The sequence below is a fragment of the Bolinopsis microptera genome, chromosome 4 (assembly GCF_026151205.1).
Source record: "Bolinopsis microptera isolate Bmic1 chromosome 4, MBARI_Bmic_1.0, whole genome shotgun sequence".
NCBI lineage: Eukaryota > Metazoa > Ctenophora > Tentaculata > Lobata > Bolinopsidae > Bolinopsis > Bolinopsis microptera.
Genome location: NC_087075.1, coordinates 9,932,322 through 9,952,822, shown reverse-complemented (window position 1 = coordinate 9,952,822; position 20,501 = coordinate 9,932,322). Strand labels below are relative to the sequence as shown.

The following is a 20,501-nucleotide window of genomic DNA, read 5'->3' as shown; positions in this document are numbered from 1 at the left end:
CTTAACATGCTACAACTATAAATTTAGGGTCTTAAGGATATCTCACGTGATTTGATAAGCTGCTAACATTTTGAATATCCTCACATATCCACGATGGTCTCTTTGATATAAGGCTGGAATATACTTAGGTTTTTTAAACAGAATTAAATTCTCAAGCAAAATCAAATTAAAGCGATCGATAAGATACGAAATTTCGAGTTAAAACCCGATTTGATGCAGTTTTACGATGGATTAATATGCATGTGCATATGAGAACAGTTAACAACTCTACTGCCTGCTTTTAAAACCAGTATCTTATCGAAGTGGTTTTTTCCGAGGGATTTCTAGTTTTATATCAAGCACTCCACATCAACAAACTCGTTGAAATCCAATGTAATTTTGACGGCTCACAGATATAAGTCCTTTGTTTCACCGATGAATAATATTCAGACCGTGTTTAAAGTCGGCAGGCTGATTTGCTTAATATACGTAGTGCAATACGCATTACGCATAATCTGTTATCTAGAAATTTTACGGCTCTCTCCTACAGTATTGTATTTTACGCGTCATATTGTTTTTTTCGAATTATCTATATCGGCAACGCTGCAGTTTTTTTATATTTCCAGTATTTTTTCGCATGTACATTTGAATTGGTCTGCTTCTAAGTCTGAGCTTTGTGGTTAGAAATTGTACAGAATGGTTGCAGTCAACAGGTAAATCTTTCTTTTTTCACATATTACTATCATAAAAATAATATTTGTGTCTACTGTCAATAAATCCGGTGGGAAGGTCAATTTTGTTTGTTTTGACACGTGACAATAATTGTTGTTATGCAGATTAATTAATGGTGGAGGGTTGCTAGAGGGTTGCTGGAGACTTGTTGGTTTATGGTTGTCACGTGTCAGCAAATATGGCATGTTTCCAAACTAGAATCCATGAACTGTTTTATAACATAAACACTAGACTTGAGGTGACTCAAATTGTTAGCTTTGAGAAATGTAGGGGATGCAACAAAATTAATTTTAGCATACTTAAAATACAGATCGGGATCACTGAAAGGAAACTTAAGGACCTTAAATGAACTTATTAACTTAAGTAAATAATTAAAGAGTCGCTTAAATGTTCCTCAAGTGTTCTCTGATCCTTGAGTGTCTTAATCAACAAACTTCCCTTGATCTATCACTTGTCTCACAACTTCACGATTATTTGTCCCACGATTACTTGTCCCACAATTACGTCGTCCCACAATTACTTGTCCCACAATTACGTGCCCGACAATTACGTGCCCCACAATTGCTTGTCCCATAATTACTTTTCCCACAATTACTTGTTCCACAATTACTTGTTCCACAATTACTTGTTCCACAATTACTTGTCCCACAATTGTTTGTCGCTTAATTACTTGTCCCACAATTACTTGTCCCACAATCACTTGTCTCACAATTACTTGTCCCAAAATTACGTGTCCCACAATTACTTGTCCCACAATTACTTGTCCCACAATCACTTGTCCCACAATTGCTTGTCCCGCAATTGCTTACCCCACAGTTACTTGTCCCACAATTGCTTGTCCCAAAATTACGTGTCACGCAATTATTTGTCCCACAATTACTTGTCCCACAATTACTTGTCCCAATATGCAGAACCTTCTTACAGTTACTCAGCTATTTATAGATAATTCGTTTGGCAAAGTCAAACAAGTCAATCACTGGTTTCCGGGATGAAATTTTTCGACCCTTTATTATAATCCGACGGTCTATGTGCAATAAAAACCATCCACAACCATACAACAGTGGTTCAATTTTGAACAAAGTCTAGAAATGAATATGAGGATTGAGGAGATATTAGGTACAGCACATATTAATGATAAAATTGATGCATACATGATCGTATGTTTTATAAAGTGAAGGTCCCAACGTATATTAAAAAATGCACATGAAAAATAAAAATAAAAATTAGATAAATATTAAAAACTTTCTATAGAACATTTTTAATAACTTTTTATTCTGTTTTACTTAATTCTGTTATTACATATTTTTCTATTGCATATTTTCATTATAAAATATTTTCTCATTACATATTTTGTTATGACGTAGTTTAAAATCAAAGTTGGTGGCGGACCTTTGCGAATATCAATTTTATTTTGAGCATTGCTATATTATCTATTGACTGGTTCACTGTTCAAAGAAACATTTCTTGATATGGTGCTTGAAGGTTTTACTGTTACTATTCGGAAACCTGCGAGGCTGCCCTCAATACACAGGTAAGTTTAATCCAGGAGACCAAGTGTGTGTCCCTGAGGTATTCATTTAATGCTAGATTTTGTAATTAATATTAGTTAGATTACTAAATTAGTTCTGTAGTAAAGGATAACTCAACATTTTGTGGAAGGAATCAATCATTTCTCTATTTTGTGGCTCAACAGTCAACCGACGTGCTAGTTTCAACAATCGGGATAAGTACATTAGAAATCTGACTTAAGTGGAAAAAAGCTAAATTCTTCGGTATATCAGGTTTACACTCGAAAAATTAAAGTAACAATTTTTAAATTCTGGTTCGCTATCGGTAAGTAGGAATTCCCGATAAGGTATATACATAGATGTAGATATAATTATCGATAAGGTATACAATACTTTTGGTGGATACCGAATTGTATACCATTTAGACAAGCATCGTGCGTTATATAAATTAACTTTTGTAACATTTGGTATCCTTATTTTTTGCTGCTTGCCAAAATTGTTCAAAAATTACCGTTCTCCCGTATTTATGACACAATCAGTTGCAGACGTTAACATAATTATCACGATTACGCCCAGCTTCAACATCCTGGCGGCTGATTTAGATTATGCAATACAAATATCAACTGAAGATTTATATATTCATAATCATAGATTAATCTAGAAGAGAATAGGCATTCTGTATTCGTACGGTCGCGGAATTCTTATGATCTTATTAGGATCATTTTAAAATTTATTCGTGGAACAAAAAACATTAATGTTAATGCATATTGTTATTGGTCGACAGCATCGTGGATAGACAAAACAAAGATAATTTCATCATCATGTTTTTAAGAAAGATCGAAATTGCACATGACTCATAATGATATGATAAAATGACGTTTCCACCTTTTATACTCTTATCTCTATTTGAAATCAACTCAAACTAGTAATAGAGCTGAGCGTACCATGGTACAAGAGGTATCATGCATAGATTGCAAACCAGCTTTTAAAGCTTCAAAAAAGATCCAGCCCTTTCTGCACAGACACGGTGCGGGTGAGGTTACAACTATGTGTTAAACTGAATTATCTTCTATTCACCGTCTTTTTTACAAATTACGATGCATATCAGGCTTTGTGTAACATCCTATTGATAACACATTCTTATTCAATTCATCAAAAGTCATCCTTCCAAGAGCTGACATGATCAAAAAAGCAATTACAGGAATGTTTTGAACAACATTTTAAAACAACGTTTTAAAAAACCATAATCAATTTAGCAAACTTGAAAATCACCAGCCAGAAAGTTAAAAAACCCTCACTAAAGCTCCCTCCGCAAAGTTATTCTCCGCACACTACAGTTTACAGCACACCAGCCGTGCTGACCAAGAACAATGCCTAGTCTCTCACCACAAGCCAGTCACGTGGTCTCTTCACCGTGTGATATGAACAGTCGTAAGACGAGAATTTTTAATGTCATCAGCTATAGAGAGCTATATATGATACGATATATATATTATATATATATATTAGACGGGATTAATCAGAGAGTTCGATTTTAATGCATACGTATATTGTTCTCTTGAGAGGATTATGTGTTTTAATGTACTAGAAGGAATTGTTTCGTTTCGATCCTTACAGCAGTGCGTCAGAAAACCGGACCATTTCTTTAACTAGAGCGAGTTTTATCGTCGTTCCTCTGCAAAGTTACTCCGCAAAGTTTGGTGATTCTACGTCATGTCCGGTAGAAGGGATAGTATGGCGACTCTACCTCCGATAACTGGGTATTTCTTACTGATCAGTTTAATTTCCATCTTTGGATTTTTTTTTCTTTATACTCCAAAATGTATTTCTTACTGATCAGTTTAATTTCCATCTTTCGGGTTTTACCTCATTTCACTCCAAAATGTATTTCCTGTTGATCAGTTTAATTTCCATCTTTCGGGTCTTACCTCCTTAGTCCTTACACTCCAAAGATGTATTCTTTACTGATCAGCTTAATTTCCGTCTATGGGGTCTTGCCTCCTTTCAGTTTCACTCCAAAATTTACTTCTAACTGACCAGTCTAATTTCCATCTTTGGAGTTTTACCTCATTTCACTCCAAGATTTATTTCCTACTGATCCTTTTAATTTCCATTTTTAGGGATTTTTCTCAATTCTTCCCTTCACTCCAAAATGTATTTTTACTGATCCTTCATGATTAGGATAGTCAGGTCAGGTCATGTCAGGCAAGACATCGTGCCCAGAGCAATGTGTCTAGATCAGGGTCAGGTCAGGGTCAGGGTCAGGGTCAGGGTCAGGGTCAGGGTCAGGGTCAGGGTCAGGGTCAGGGTCAGGGTCAGGGTCAGGGTCAGGGTCAGGGTCAGGGTCAGGGTCAGGGTCAGGGTCAGGGTCAGGGTCAGGGTCAGGGTCAGGGTCAGGGTCAGGGTCAGGGTCAGGGTCAGGGTCAGGGTCAGGGTCAGGGTCAGGGTCAGGGTCAGGGTCAGGGTCAGGGTCAGGGTCAGGGTCAGGGTCAGGGTCAGGGTCAGGGTCAGGGTCAGGGTCAGGGTCAGGGTCAGGGTCAGGGTCAGGGTCAGGGTCAGGGTCAGGGTCAGGGTCAGGGTCAGGGTCAGGGTCAGGGTCAGGGTCAGGGTCAGGGTCAGGGTCAGGGTCAGGGTCAGGGTCAGGGTCAGGGTCAGGGTCAGGGTCAGGGTCAGGGTCAGGGTCAGGGTCAGGGTCAGGGTCAGGGTCAGGGTCAGGGTCAGGGTCAGGGTCAGGGTCAGGGTCAGGGTCAGGGTCAGGGTCAGGGTCAGGGTCAGGGTCAGGGTCAGGGTCAGGGTCAGGGTCAGGGTCAGGGTCAGGGTCAGGGTCAGGGTCAGGGTCAGGGTCAGGGTCAGGGTCAGGGTCAGGGTCAGGGTCAGGGTCAGGGTCAGGGTCAGGGTCAGGGTCAGGGTCAGGGTCAGGGTCAGGGTCAGGGTCAGGGTCAGGGTCAGGGTCAGGGTCAGGGTCAGGGTCAGGGTCAGGGTCAGGGTCAGGGTCAGGGTCAGGGTCAGGGTCAGGGTCAGGGTCAGGGTCAGGGTCAGGGTCAGGGTCAGGGTCAGGGTCAGGGTCAGGGTCAGGGTCAGGGTCAGGGTCAGGGTCAGGGTCAGGGTCAGGGTCAGGGTCAGGGTCAGGGTCAGGGTCAGGGTCAGGGTCAGGGTCAGGGTCAGGGTCAGGGTCAGGGTCAGGGTCAGGGTCAGGGTCAGGGTCAGGGTCAGGGTCAGGGTCAGGGTCAGGGTCAGGGTCAGGGTCAGGGTCAGGGTCAGGGTCAGGGTCAGGGTCAGGGTCAGGGTCAGGGTCAGGGTCAGGGTCAGGGTCAGGGTCAGGGTCAGGGTCAGGGTCAGGGTCAGGGTCAGGGTCAGGGTCAGGGTCAGGGTCAGGGTCAGGGTCAGGGTCAGGGTCAGGGTCAGGGTCAGGGTCAGGGTCAGGGTCAGGGTCAGGGTCAGGGTCAGGGTCAGGGTCAGGGTCAGGGTCAGGGTCAGGGTCAGGATAACAAATTCATTATCTATAAATTACTTACAACTGTACTCAGTCATACTTATTAATTATTATTCAACTGTAGTAACTAATAATTAATTATCAAAAATTGCAGGAAAGACGGTGGAATGTTGGAGTTAGCTGATACGACTGCCAACGGGAAGAATGATGAAGAAAGTAAAAGGAAGAAGGCTAAACTACTCAAGAAGCTAAAGGAACAGGAAGGCTTAGCTAATGCCAATAACGCGGTTAGTATGTCACCAGTTATTTTCAGTGACTGATCATTTTGTTTACCTAATTATTTTACTTTTAAAGTGTAAACCTTTTTTAGTCGGGGTTGTGGTTAGGGTTAGGGCTAGGGTTGGGTTTGGGATTTAGGTAAGAGCGTTTTGATCGGCTGCAGAAACGAAAACAAAAGTAACGTGATTTTCTTGTCCACTGTCTACCCAGATTTTGTTTATCAATCATGTATTTCAATGTCAGATGTAGGAACAACAACAATTTTTTTAATAATATAAAAAATAATCATGTGAATTGCAATTACAAAGCACATACGCATTCAAACAAAACCATAAAAATAGAAAACAATTTCAATTCAACAATCCTGCCACCTTTTGCATATTTAACATAAGCAAAATTCGCGGAAAATGCTTTAAAATGTTTTTAAAATCTAAGATTTTTTAAGAAAAAATGATACGAACCAGGATGCTTTATTAAATATTATTTTAGTTCTCCCCTCATTAATATTTTTGTATTCCTGTGGGAGGACATACTTTCTTTTGCCTGCCAAAACGAGGTTTATTATTCCGTTTCTATATATAGGATGGCTCATCTTATACCAGTGTCAAATCACAGTTCAGAGTTCACATTTTATGGAGTGGTCAAAATGTGATCTACAAAACAGTTTTAATCCCTCTGTATATCATTTGATCTTTTTAGACTGCCACATCAGCCACCAGTGGAACTGTGGAATAGTTTGAAGTGTACTTCGTTCACCCTGGTCTTATACGTATAGGTTCCTTGTATTTCAATTACAGGATGTGTTTTCATATCACCGATGTTTCTTTTAGTTTTATCGTCTCCTCTAGGTTGCTTGCTTGTATGGATCTATTACTCTTATCAGTAGTTCTTCCATCTGTGTTAAATGACATTTTACTACTAAAATCAATTTATCATGTACGCCTGTTATACCAAGTAATGATTTTGAGAGTTAATAAAACACAAATGCGTATTTATGACCTCTAGTTATTTAAAAAATATGAGAATATCATATTCTCAATATGAGCAGAACGGATTGGGTTTTCAAAATTTAACAATTCACCTGAATTAGAAGATGAACGATACACACTCGACATGACATTCCCCATCTTTGTCTTCAGAAATGCTCTGAAACTAGTAACAGTCAAACTGTATATGAAGAAGTTGGCGAGAACATTGAAACTCACAAACACCCACGTCATCCTGCAAGGATATTATTATTATTAAATAAGTACATTATCAAATAAAACAAAACAATATTAAACTGGATCGTGCATGCAACATGCAAAATTATTAGAAAATAATACTTTAATTCGGTAACTTATGCCAATATAAATGGTCCTAACATTTATTGTACTAGGAAATATCCGCTCATTCTGTAATATTCAGTAAACTTAAAGAATACCTGTAGTAATAAGTGTAGAAATATCCCGGAGTTAAGGGATCCTTCACCACTAGCGGCTCTGCAATGCAGTATATCCCATATGGCAAGAAAGAGAGAGTGTAAACTGCCGCAGTAAGAACCACAGTTATAATACCCTGCCAACGGAGCTGAGATCTAGCTACTCTCACTGCCTCTCTCAGTAGCATCGCTGTTGCAACTATGATGGTGATAGTCGGGATATACACAATCAGAACTGCCGTTAATGGCAACAAAACCTTCCAAACATCTGACGAGTACGCGTACATGCAGCTGTAAACTCGGTAATCGAAGATAACATCGTGTTTATCAACCAGGATGTGAAGAGAAGGCACACAGACGGACAGCAACCAGATTCCTCCACACACCTTGGAATTAAACAAGAATTAAACATGAGATTACCAAGAAAAACACTATAACGGACTCGTCTTGGCTATACATCAATTCAATAAAAAAACTTGAATGATATTCACCTTGTTAGCTTGTTCAGAGTGCCAGGCAGCTGTTCGTAGCGGGTACTTTATTAGGAGTAACTTGGTGAGTGTCATAGCGCAGATCAGTCCTATACTAACAGTGTTGTTGTAGTAGGTTATCCAGAACCTGAGGTACCTCACTTCCTCCCCAAAGTACTCACAGTTAGCAAAGGCGGAGATAACGGAAGGTAGGAAGTTACCCAGGGAGTTGAGGAGGTCACATACAGCTAGGTGCTGGATGAACGTTATCATGACACTGTGGAGTTTCAGGGCCTTGTACTTGAGGGAGGCGATGAGTATACTGGTGTCCCCGATAAACGAGCAGAGCACTACGAATACTACCCAGGTTACAAAAGTGTATCTTTCGGGGCTGCTTTTTATGCCAAACAGCGTCTGGTTAGAGTAGTTGTATATCATGTTTTGGTAAGAAATCAGCAGAGATCACACAAGCAAATCGGGATGATTTTCGTGGAATATGCGGAAACCACTCAAGCAAAACTGAGATAATATGTACTTGAGTACATTGTTGCCTCAGGGTACGCTATATAAGCTGAACAAGGAAGTGGTTAATAGATAAGCTGATACGGAGGCAAAGTACTCAGTAGATATCTTTTCTGATGAGAAATGTTTTACTCCACACTTTTACCGTGAAGATATAGAGATTAGGTACTCAAAGTAAGGCTGAGAATTATGCAGAAGAGTACTTTCGAACATTGTCCGCAGCTGATAAGAGAATGATGTGCTCAGAAGATAGGGAATGAAGTGAAGTTTCGTTGGTTGTATTTACGGGTTTATTATACATTTTGAACACTATACAATGAAGATAAACTGATAAAGAAGTGAGGTGTGCTCAGTAAATACAGTCTCCGGAGAATGTTCCGCGCCACACATTTCAGCTGTGGAGACATGGTGATAAGGTACTCAAGGTCAAGTTCTGAATTATGCAGAAGATGGCTCAATGGCTGGGTTTTATTATTGAATATGTAGTTACATTACTGCTTCAGAATACAGTCTAACTAATGTGATCACTGATCATGTACACTGTACAGCTGGTACAATGTGTTTACAGGTCGGTCTCCTCATACTCATTCTGAAGAAGAGGCGGACACGATTAAAGTTTTTGTGAGTGATATCTAATATAGCTCGAGAATATTATTTTTATTTACGTCGGGTGACGATTGATCATAAACCCACTCATTCCAAAAATGTTTAACTCCTCAATCGAAATCCCGTTCATTACGTTATGTTAAATTTCTCAATCAAGGCTGTCGGTAAATCGCCTTTTTGCAAACGTGCATATCTACCGGCAACATTTAAAAGCATATCAATTATCTCTCCAAATTTGTGCTTCTTCTTTTTTGTTTCACGACTGTGTTAATTACAATGAACGATATACAGTTGGATCGTAACAAATGTTTAAGATGTCAACTGCATCATGATCGTGTTAAAGGTTGAAAAAGTTGACTTCCATTTCCACGGTAAGCTTGTGGTAATCACTATGGAAGCACAGCGGATCTGAATTAGACAAATGCGCCCAAGCGAAACGTACATCTCACTTAGTTAACACTGCTGCTAATTGCTATCTATGCAAGATCACCACACTTGTGGGGTGATTCTGCCACAGTATTTTCATTATTTAGAAATCTTGTCTAGTTCGCAACTACCATATACCATGGTCATAACAATTATCTAAAACATGTCCGCAAAAAACTCAAAAAATAGCCACTTAACTTCGATCAGTTAATGTATTATTATAGTTAACAAGAGCTTTTATCAACCTTTATATCAACCAACATTTCTGCAGCTGTGGTACAACACTGAAATTCATCCAGAACAAAAGATGGTTGACACCGGTAATTTTGACATGATGCATGTCCTTACGTGATTGAAAATTTGATATTTTCCTCGCCACAATGAAATTATTGACATGCAATCATGGATATGATTCTCTTCGTAAGTCAAGAAAAGTCCGACCACGAGCGATATTATATTAAGCAAAATGTTGATCACGTGATATTAAATTTTTAATCAATATTCCGCTCTCCCGACCTATGTGGATATTTATATTCACTGTTGAACAATACCGTACGTTTTTATTCATTTTTTGAGTCGTGTTGATGTCGAGTATATGAAATAGGCATCTCCTCAGGTAATGTGCTTTATAACTTAGAGTTTTCCTGGTGGTTTTTCATCCGGGTATAATCACAACGAATGTCATTTTTTCACATCACGTGATAATTGACCAGCATTGCCGAAATTTTGTGAAGGGATAAATATTCGATGGTGTTTTTTTGCTTCCTTAAATATTGCAAGTAAGCTTCAAATCACGTGATGTTAAGTCACGTGATACCAAAACATCACAAAATAAGCTGACCCATTTTTCGGTGTGCTAAAGTCATGAATATTTTAAAAAGTGGTATAAATTAATTGTAAAAGTTAAAGTACATAATGAGCTGTGATCCAAAATCAATCCAAAATCTGTGGTGGGTGATAAACTGCTCTCAAAATATTCCGACTTGGCCCCCAAAAGAAGCTGGAGTGCATGCCTATTGGCCATTGCTCCAACACGACATTATCGATCTTTTAGAATATTCTAGTATGAGTGTATGTTAATTACTTGATGACGTATATGGTGGTCATATCACCTCTGACCCAAGGTCTGGCAGCCAAATTATCAGCTGACTCTTTTTTCGTCAGGTGATGGTCCGTGATAGGAGACGGCCAAGAAAAAGCATCAAAGAAATGAGTGTCCTAAATAAAAGGAGGCGAGTTATAAAAAATACTGCGAGAAAGGAAATTGCTCAGCAGAAAGCTACATTGGAGAGCATGCGTCACATTGGTAACTTACTTAAATCAGAGGGAAATGTTGTGATTGAAATTGAGAAACTGCCTTTATTAGATAGCTCATAGAGTTCAATAACTTTCTACTGTTAATATCCATTCATGATTGGTCCTCAATCCTCATACTCTATTTATTTCAGAGCCAAAATGTTACTCCATGTTAATAATTTACAGCCATTGTGCTTTTTCTCTCTATGATATATTTCAGAGCTAAAGCGTTACTCTTTGGAGGCCAGGGAGTTGGAGCTGTTTGTAGAGAGAGTTCAGAAGGTTAAAGAAAACAAGCGCCTCACAATGCTGTTCGCAAAATTCAAAGTAATTTTTTTAATTAATAAGTAATTCAAAATAATACCCACTTACGTAGTTCTGGTAGTGGTAGGGGGCGTCAAACATTTGAATAATATATTTGGATGTTGCTACAGAACCTTTCAAACGACTTGTGTTAATCGTCCTCGGTTAAGGTAACTATCCAGTATAATGACACTGTTGTCACGTATGTTCTCCCTCAGGTAGAGGACTCAGATGATAGTGACAATGCTAGTGCAGTTGGAGGGAGGAACGACAACAAGTCAGCTTCTAACACTTCAAATCAGGTTCACATTATGTCCCTTATTTTATTTATTTATTTTATTCTTTGTTCAATTTGAAATTTCTACACAATATTATACCATGAGCACTACTCACCACTTTAAACAAATATTGTTATTCATAATTTGGTGCATAGTTTATTTACAAAAGTATTATATATGATTTAATACAATCGAAAGTTGCAATCTTGATTGTGCTGTCAAAGTGATTGATTGTTGTATTACACCAGGATGGGGACCAAGCCTCAGATACTACCTCCGGGGACAAGAAGACAGAGAGCATGAATAACCTGTTAGATGAGCTTAATAATATGTCTAATATGATAGACTTTGAGAAGAACCCCCAGTGGAAATATATCATGCAGGGACAGAACAAGGAACCAGGTTTAATTTGTGATTATTTGCGATCAATTAAATATTTAATTAGTCAATTCACTGTTAGGTTTTTTTTGAGTTTTTTTTTGAGTTTTTCTTAAGGTTTTCATAAGTTTTTCTTAAGTTTTCAGATTTTTTAAGGCCATAACAACAGCCCACAGATCGAGAAAGTGGTAATTCGTTTTCAACAAATCATTAAACGACATTTATAATTTAAGGATGATCAACAATATTCTAGTCTCCATATATACTTTATGCATGTATATGTATTATATGGTATATATTTTATTGGGTCTCAAAGAGAATGCTAGACGCCTATGACGCTCAAAACTCCTTAACAAAATATCACATCCAAGACCTTATTTTCAGTGAAGAAGGAGACCAGTGAGCAAGGTTCCCCAGAGCCAGTCAGTGAAAAGAAAAGTCCTGTGTTGTTCGGGAGTAGGTTTAAAAGGGGTCAGGCTTTGGAGGCCCCTGCGGAGCTGCAGACCATCAATAGGTTTCCCAGCATCGGAAACGGCAAGAGTGAGTCTAGACTCTAGATATGCATGATTATTAATGGTATCCCATGTCATATAGTAAAGTAAATATAGCTTAAGGGGACATACACCCTGCAGACAAGTCCCGTGGTCCAACAACATAACCAGCACCAAACAGACGATCAAGCTCATACATTCTTTAAAGAATTTAATTGTAGCGAATTCCCGTTGATAATACTAAAATGTATCTAGTATTCACCTCTTCCTGCTGCTGAACCGTTTACCCCAGACCCCTTTGTCTCAGATTTTCAGCCATGCAGTGACGTCGGGCCCCAGTACTTTGTTTCGCAGATCAGTGCGCCCGAAAACAACACGAATACCATTGCAATAGATGAATTAGAAGCTCGAGTATTTCGAGTATTTTCGATGCTCTGGGGCACGAGCTCACTGTGGCTATTGGGTACAAATTCCTGGGGCTGGACGACGCTCACTATGTTCTTCTCCCAATAATACATTCCTAACTATGCAAAAACCTCGCAGTAACCTCTAAAGACGACAGTGAACTGAAAGGGTACGGAGGAGCAGGTAGTGTGAGGAGGTGTGCCAGTCAACCTGTTATCACAAACAACTCCTCCCCTGGCAACAAACCTAGACAGAGGAGGATCTCTTATGATGTCATACCCAGGTGATTGTTTGTTTGTTTGTTCGTTTGTGGGGTAATCTAGCATTAATTTCGTAGTCGAATGGAAGCTGTCTCCCCCTTTATAGCTAACGTGAAACGTCTCTGATACAGAGATTGGGTACTGTGACTGAACTCTATTCTGTGCCAAGCTCAGAAACGTGCTCCCAGGTGCTGTATATTAGTTCCTACAGTAAATTTCCCAGCATATCGTATGCCGTGTCACGTATTTACTTTTAAAGCATCATCATGTTTCTTGTTGAACCTCATCATATTTCAAGTTGCAAATTGACATTAACAAGAATTTCGCCGCGGTTAAACCACGCACGATCAATTTTCCCTACGATGTACTTGTACCATCAATTCTTTTGAGTGAAAAGTGTGACTGGAAAAAAGTGCAACATATTTACATACTATGCAATGGTTTTTTATAAATGAGTAGGATTTGTGCATGGTAAAAATTGACGATTTATTTCACCAATGCAGCGCCGCGCATCAACATTTAATAAATGCAGAAAATTGCGGAAAATAACTTTGCGAAGGAGGAATTTCACCGTAATTAATTAACACATGGCTAGCGTCGCGCGCAGCATAACATACGCTTCCTATACACTTAATTATAGAATATAGGGGAGTGGTCTATATTGCGAAGGAGCAGACTTTTGTCGACATCGTAGGACCGTCGGGCCACCTCATATATCCAAACCCGATTACTTATTCCCTACGATATTTTTGCCTTCGGCAAGAGTAGGGGAAAAATACATCTCATGTGAAATGAAACTAAACAGTATGTGTATAATAAGGGTAATTAACTTCTGCAATAGCAAACAAGTAATAATTACAAACAAGTTATAATTACAAACAATTAGTGCACAGTCCCTATAAAACATAGAAATATCAAAATGTTATGAGAACATCCTCCCTGAATGTTCCTAAATCAGAAAAATGGACAGATACTGACAAGTTTACTCATTGACATCCACATAGAAGCGTAAAATAACAACAATAAGTAACAAAATAATCATAAATGGAATAATCCTGTGCAGTGGCGTAACGTTGCCTGTTGGCGAAAAATGCGCCCCCCTGTTGGCGCCCCCTCCCCTTTTGGTGCCCCTCCCTAAAATTGAACAAATTAGGTGATTTTAAAGAATACGCCGGTAAAATCTCTAAAAAAGTGTGTATCTAGAGCAAAACGCGCAGTTTTGCTAGTACTTTAGTTAAGTTTTCGAAATTGTCCCACATTCAAACGACGATTTGGCGCCCCCCTAAGACGGCGCCCCCCTGCACAGCGGGGTCAGCAGGGCCTTTCGTTACGCCACTGATCCTGTGTCTACGAGTTGCTTGGGTCGTGATCAGAATGAAAATTATTGTTTCGATGATGAATCCCAGCTGCAGTAATAATTCCAAAAAGGACGTATCCCAATTCTTGGTTCTCAAGAAAATCATCTCTGATTTGATCAAAAGTACATACAGGGGTATCTTTTCCTTCATTCTCTATAAGAAAACACAATTTTTTAATACTGTCCTTTTTTTTTGAGTTGAAATCTCCCGCAATGATAGGAAATTTAGGTTTCACTGTGAGATCTTTGAGGTTATTTTAAAATTCATCTAAGAAGACTGGTCTATTTCATTTTTGCATTGTTAGTTGTTACCATCAGCTGTCTTGTTCAATATGGCAATTCGCTCTTTTACACTTACAGAGGCTTTGTGGGTCGATGCGGGTTGTCCTGTAAATACTGTGGGTTGTTTTGGGACTGCTGCAGGTTGTCCTTGAACTACTGCAAGTTGCTTTAGAACTGCTGCGAGTTGTCCTGCGGGTTGTTTGGGCATTACTGCAGGTTTTTTTGGCAAAAATGCGGGTTGTTTTGGCACAAATGCAGGTTGTTTTGGCACTACCGCGAGTTGTTTTGGCACCACTGTGGGTTGTTTTGCCACTGCTGTAGGTTGTATTGGAATGATAAATTTTCCGTTTCTAGAAATTTCTGCAACCACATTGCACCTATTTTCATTTTTTAAGCAGTATTCCATAAAGTCGGTTGTAATGCCTGCCCATGGAGGATGAACACCAACTGTTCCATGTAACCTTTTAATTGTATCAGGAGATTTATTTCCCGCTATGGGAGGCCCTAGATTAACTTTACACTGCAACACAGCCCAATTGTTGGGGTTTCTGCCACGAGCTATTGTTAGAGCATATTCACGATTATCAACGAAGTATATTCCTCGACCTAAACAACCTTGTGGACTACACTTCAGTCCCTCCTCTGTGATATTTTTCACTGCATCCGCTGTAGTTCCATGAAACAGTGTGCTTGCTTGAGGACAGTTTCTGGAAAGATGATCTGAATTATCCTCATCACACAGTCGACAGAAATGTTTACGGTGATTTTCTATGCAGCCATCCGACTTAGCTTTGCATTGGAAGACTCTGTGATCTGTAATCATCTTGGGACATTCAGCCAAGTTATCATAAAACTAGCAAGACCATGGTTATAAGCATGACGACCTCCCAAATAACTTCGTTACTTAAGCCTTAAGGTAACAAAGGAATTAATTATTCGACTTGAAATATTTTTAAAGTTATGAAACATCAAAACGAAAAAACATCAAACGACAAAAACCGTTTGTTCTTGGTTAAGTAAGTTATTTTTTTTCGCAGGCTAAAAAACAATTTATATTATTCGGAGAGGGGAGTAAAACTTATTACGTATTAGTAAAATAAAAAATTCCACTGCACAGAAATAGGGTAAGGACAAACGAACGTTGTACCAGTCCAGACAAAGTAATTATGATATATTCAGGATTGCATAATACAGTAAGGAAAAGTGAAATGTAACATCTTTACTTACCCAGCTTGTATCAAATTTCGTAATTCAAGATAATGGTAACGTTTTAAAGGAAAATTTGGGGGAAACGGAATTTCAATTACCCGCGGTAAATCAGGGCGTGGTAAATCAGGGTTTTACTGTACATGCATACCACCTCAATGAAATAGATAACAAATGTCAATTGGAATATAGATTTATGCCATACAAACAACTAATCTCATTTATTAAGTCATATTAAAATGTTTGCCATGTTTTAATGTGAACACATATGCATACCTGACATCATTCATTTAGTGTCTGCTTTCAGATAACAATGATATACTACTACAGTAAAGTAAACAATCGACATGAATAAACACGTAAATTATAAATAAACAACCAGTGATAACGTGTAAACACGGAAGAAGAAATAGGAATTACAAAAGAAAGTGAATCATACCACCTCATTAACATGAAAAATAAAAGAATGTGAGTAAGTGAGATCGATCAAACAGTTTAACTTTAATGAAATCTAAGTAAATATTTACTCCAAATTTAGCCCAAATGTTGAATTTATTATGATGAAACTTTATGAATTTATTGCACATGCCATATCATGCCATATAATATTTCCATACCTCATCATATTTTTTTGGCATTACCCGCATTAGTCGAGTTGCAAATTAAATATCAATTAGACGCTTTTAGAAAGATAAACTTTATCAAAATACATCTCTTGAGATGAAACTATAAGTATGCTAATTGCTAAAAGTTAATAACTACGTCGTTTATTGTAATTGTAAAGAAAGACATTTTAAGAGCTTTACAAAAACAAACGGTCGATGCGGGTTCGGAACCGGTCTTATGTGTTGATAAGATCTTTATAGTTATCTTATCCATCTCCGCAGTTACAGTAACAACCCAATATGCATAGAACAATACCGAATCCTATAAGGACACTAACTGTTATAAAACCATACAAGTTCGCAACCCCTGTAAAACATAAAAATATCAGTATTTTATGAGAACGTCCTCCCTCGGTGAATTTTCCTGTTTTGTTTTGTCCTAAATCAGAAGGATCAGTAGAGAAAAGTTCTTTACTGAAAGGTTTACTCATTGCCAGCCACATGGGAGCGTAAAATGACAACAAAAACATTATCATAAAAGCAATCATTTTGTATCTACGAGTTGCTTGGGTCGTGATCAGGATCACAATTATTATAATCGTTTCTATGAAGAATCCCAGCTGCAGTAGTAGATCCCAGAAGTATGGATCCCAATCCTCATTTCCTATGAACTTCATCTCTGATTTTATCAAACATACATGTAACACGTACATCGGCATATCCAGCAGAAAATATTTTCCGAGTTTTAAGGATATCACGCTGCAAGTTTTCATAACCTTCCACTTGTCTGTAAACAAACACGTGCCTAGAAGTAGGATGTTGCCTATAGAGTGTAAAACAAATAACACAGAGAATGAAATAAAGCTGTTCTGGATATTTCTAAGAACAGTCTCGACCGTTTCATTTTTAAGCGTTTCATTTTTAAGCGTTTCATTTTTAAGCTTACCAGGCTCATGCAAAACGATGCAGTAAATCGCATTCGCGAGATTCGGGAGGAAGCTGAGCAAGATTAAAATACTGGGAAAATGTTTTAAAGTTTTCCATTTGCATAAGCATACGAGACATTTTCCACAGTTCACAGCCAAACACTCTAAACAGATTAGTATCTGTAGGCAGATTCCAGTCACAGCTTTCCTACAGTTTACAATAAAGTTTGTTAAGCAGTGCTGTATATGGGTGCAAATATCACTAAAAGGTCGTCTTGGAGCTGCTTGGATTTGCCATGGCGCTGGGGGTTGCCTCATTTGCCATTGCACAGCTGCAGGCTGTCTTGCCGCTACAAATGTGGGTTGCCTCACTTGCTGTGGTGCTGCTGCAGGTTGTCTTGCTGGAAAATCTCTGGCTTGTAACATTTGATCAGTTTCTTTGGGAATAGCTACTTTGTTCCTGATGATGAATTCTCCGCCTTCAGAGATTTTTTCAACCACATTGCACTTTTTTTCGTTTGTTAAGCAGTATTCCATAAAGTCGGCTGTAATGCCTGCCCATGGAGGATGAACACCAACTGTTCCATGTAACCTTTTAATTGTATCAGGAGATTGATTTCCCGCTATGGGAGGCCCTAGATTAACTCTACACTGTAACACAGCCCAATTGTTGGGATTTCTGCTGCGAGCTATTTTTAGAGCATCATCACGATTTTCAACAAAGTATATCCCTCGACCTAACCTGCCATTTGGACTACACTTCAGTCCCTCCTCTGTAATATTTATCGCTGCATCAGCTGTAGTTCCATGATATAGCGTACTTGCTTGAGGACAGTTTCTGGAGAGATGATCCGAGTCATTCACATCACACAGTCGACAAAAATGTCTGGAGTGGTTTTCAGAGCACCCATATGAATGAGCTCTACAGTCATTTATCATCTAGGAATAGTATAAATTCAGCTTTAATGACAAGGTGTTTAAGTGACAATAGCCGGGAAGGGCCCCGAGATAGACAGATCCCATCCGATTTAGCTCAACAATTGATTAGTTTGCCGTCTTATCATCTAATAAGGATTGTATAAATTTATGTAAAATCCGGATTGGAGTATTATTTATGAGTCGCATTGTTGTAATGTATTCTGGGTAAAAATTATCTTTATCCCGGTTGTTGCGACAAGTAAAAATGCTCTTATTAGGGAAAGGAGATTACTCGACGTTTCAATGTAACTACATCGTATTCATGAATTATTTGTTATATAGTAGTGTTGAAAGTATTAAAATAATACTTTCAACACTATGAAATGAAATGAAATGAAATGAAATGAAATGAAATGATGGCCAGTGAAGTGATAATAATAATTAAATGTTTCGCATATTGGCAATTAATCGGTGTAGTTGGTGTTGTACACACTGCACTGATAACGATATCGCGTTGTACGTGTAATGTAAATATAGTGTGGATAAATGCGAATATATATTCTAAATAACTGAGAAATGAAATGAAATGAAATGAAATGAAATGAAATGAAATGAAATGAAATGAAATGAAATGAAATGAAATGAAATGAAATGAAATGAAATGAAATGAAATGAAATGAAATGAAATGAAATGAAATGAAATGAAATGACATGACATGAAATGACATGAAATGAAATGAAATGAAATGAAATGAAATGAAATGAAATGAAATGAAATGAAATGAAATGAAATGAAATGAAATGAAATGAAATGAAATGAAATGAAATGAAATGAAATGAAATGAAATGAAATGAAATGAAATGAAATGAAATGAAATGAAATGAAATGAAATGAAATGAAATGAAATGAAATGAAATGAAATGAAATGAAATGAAATGAAATGAAATGAAATGAAATGAAATGAAATGAAATGAAATGAAATGAAATGAAATGAAATGAAATGAAATGAAATGAAATGAAATGAAATGAAATGAAATGAAATGAAATGAAATGAAATGAAATGAAATGAAATGAAATGAAATGAAATGAAATGAAATGAAATGAAATGAAATGAAATGAAATGAAATGAAATGAAATGAAATGAAATGAAATGAAATGAAATGAAATGAAATGAAATGAAATGAAATGAAATGAAATGAAATGAAATGAAATGAAATGAAATGAAATGAAATGAAATGAAATGAAATGAAATGAAATGAAATGAAATGAAATGAAATGAAATGAAATGAAATGAAATGAAATGAAATGAAATGAAATGAAATGAAATGAAATAAAGCATTTATATCCCGCTTATATCAACAACCAATATTATTAAAATAAAAAATTGCCGACTTCAAAGCGGCTGGCGTGGTGACAAAAGTAATAATTTAAACTCCAGAATGCATGTATATTCCCATTAAATGTAAAGTGTAAAATGGCTTAAGAAATATGTAATATCTATATTATTGAATAAGAAATAAACTATTATATCTCACTCATCTATCTCACAAATTTTACCAGTCCTGATAAAATAACGTTTATTAGGATTTTCCGTGACCTTCTTCTTCAAATCTAGAACCAGCTGTTTATGTACTGCACGCTCCTCCGGCGACCGATCCGGTGAAATAAAGACAGTTTTGAAACACTGAGACAGTCTAAGTTCTTTAGCTTTGATCAGTATCTGATGAACGGTGCTGGAACTTCCAAATGATACTTTAACAGCTCTATGTTTGTCACCAGCTTTATTCCCAATTCGAGCAGCTTCAAAACGTGGCTTCTCTGCCATTTGTTCAAACACGTCGCAAATTTTATCAGCAAGTTTCTCACCTGCATCCTCCTTGAGACCAAAAATCAACACATTTCTGCTGCGATCCTCTTCAGCTACCACATTCTGAACTACTTTCTTAAAGTTCTCTGCCGTGAAAGTGGAGGCAGAGCTGTGGGAATGTTTTGACACAGCAGCACTGTAAGACTTAATCTCAGCTTGAACAGTATTTTCTACAGCGGTTTTAACAGTTCTCTGGACTGAATCTAGCTCTTTAGTCTTTATGTCCAAGAGTTCCCCTTGCAACTGAATAACTGATTTCTGAGTATTAATCATGTCGCTTCTCATTTCCTCCAGTCTTATTGTCGCTTTTCGAAAGCATTCCTTATATCCAACAATTCCCTTAAAGGCATCAAAAAGGTGCTTTACCACAACGTCCTTGTTTGGTTTCTTGAACTTGTCTAATGTAATATGACTATCTTCATCACAGTTTATTGTCTTCATCACTTCCTCTGCCCAACAACCAAGATCATTAGCAGAATCAGCAAACATGTCCATATATTTACATGACCACATTGTAGAGTGAAAGTCCACATTTCCCATAATGTACTCAGAA

At 37.9% G+C, this 20,501-nt stretch overlaps 1 protein-coding gene across 6 annotated transcripts in view; it reads left to right on the top strand.

Moving 5' to 3' along the window:
• Window positions 1–20,501, top strand: part of LOC134814287 (uncharacterized) — a 33,243-nt gene that overhangs the window by 5,152 nt on the left and 7,590 nt on the right. For 2 of the 6 annotated variants that reach the window (XM_063822376.1, XM_063822377.1), the window contains exons 1-8: window positions 2,171–2,242; window positions 5,807–5,939; window positions 10,540–10,681; window positions 10,892–10,998; window positions 11,193–11,276; window positions 11,501–11,654; window positions 12,015–12,170; window positions 12,665–12,809. In XM_063822376.1, the coding sequence (XP_063678446.1) occupies window positions 2,181–2,242; window positions 5,807–5,939; window positions 10,540–10,681; window positions 10,892–10,998; window positions 11,193–11,276; window positions 11,501–11,654; window positions 12,015–12,170; window positions 12,665–12,809 (983 nt within the window). In that variant the 5' untranslated portion in view covers window positions 2,171–2,180. Of the gene's footprint in view, window positions 1–415; window positions 693–2,170; window positions 2,243–3,749; window positions 3,980–5,806; window positions 5,940–10,539; window positions 10,682–10,891; window positions 10,999–11,192; window positions 11,277–11,500; window positions 11,655–12,014; window positions 12,171–12,664; window positions 12,810–20,501 lie in introns of those variants that run through there. The other 4 variants (XM_063822380.1, XM_063822381.1, XM_063822379.1 and 1 more) reach the window with 3 other exon arrangements.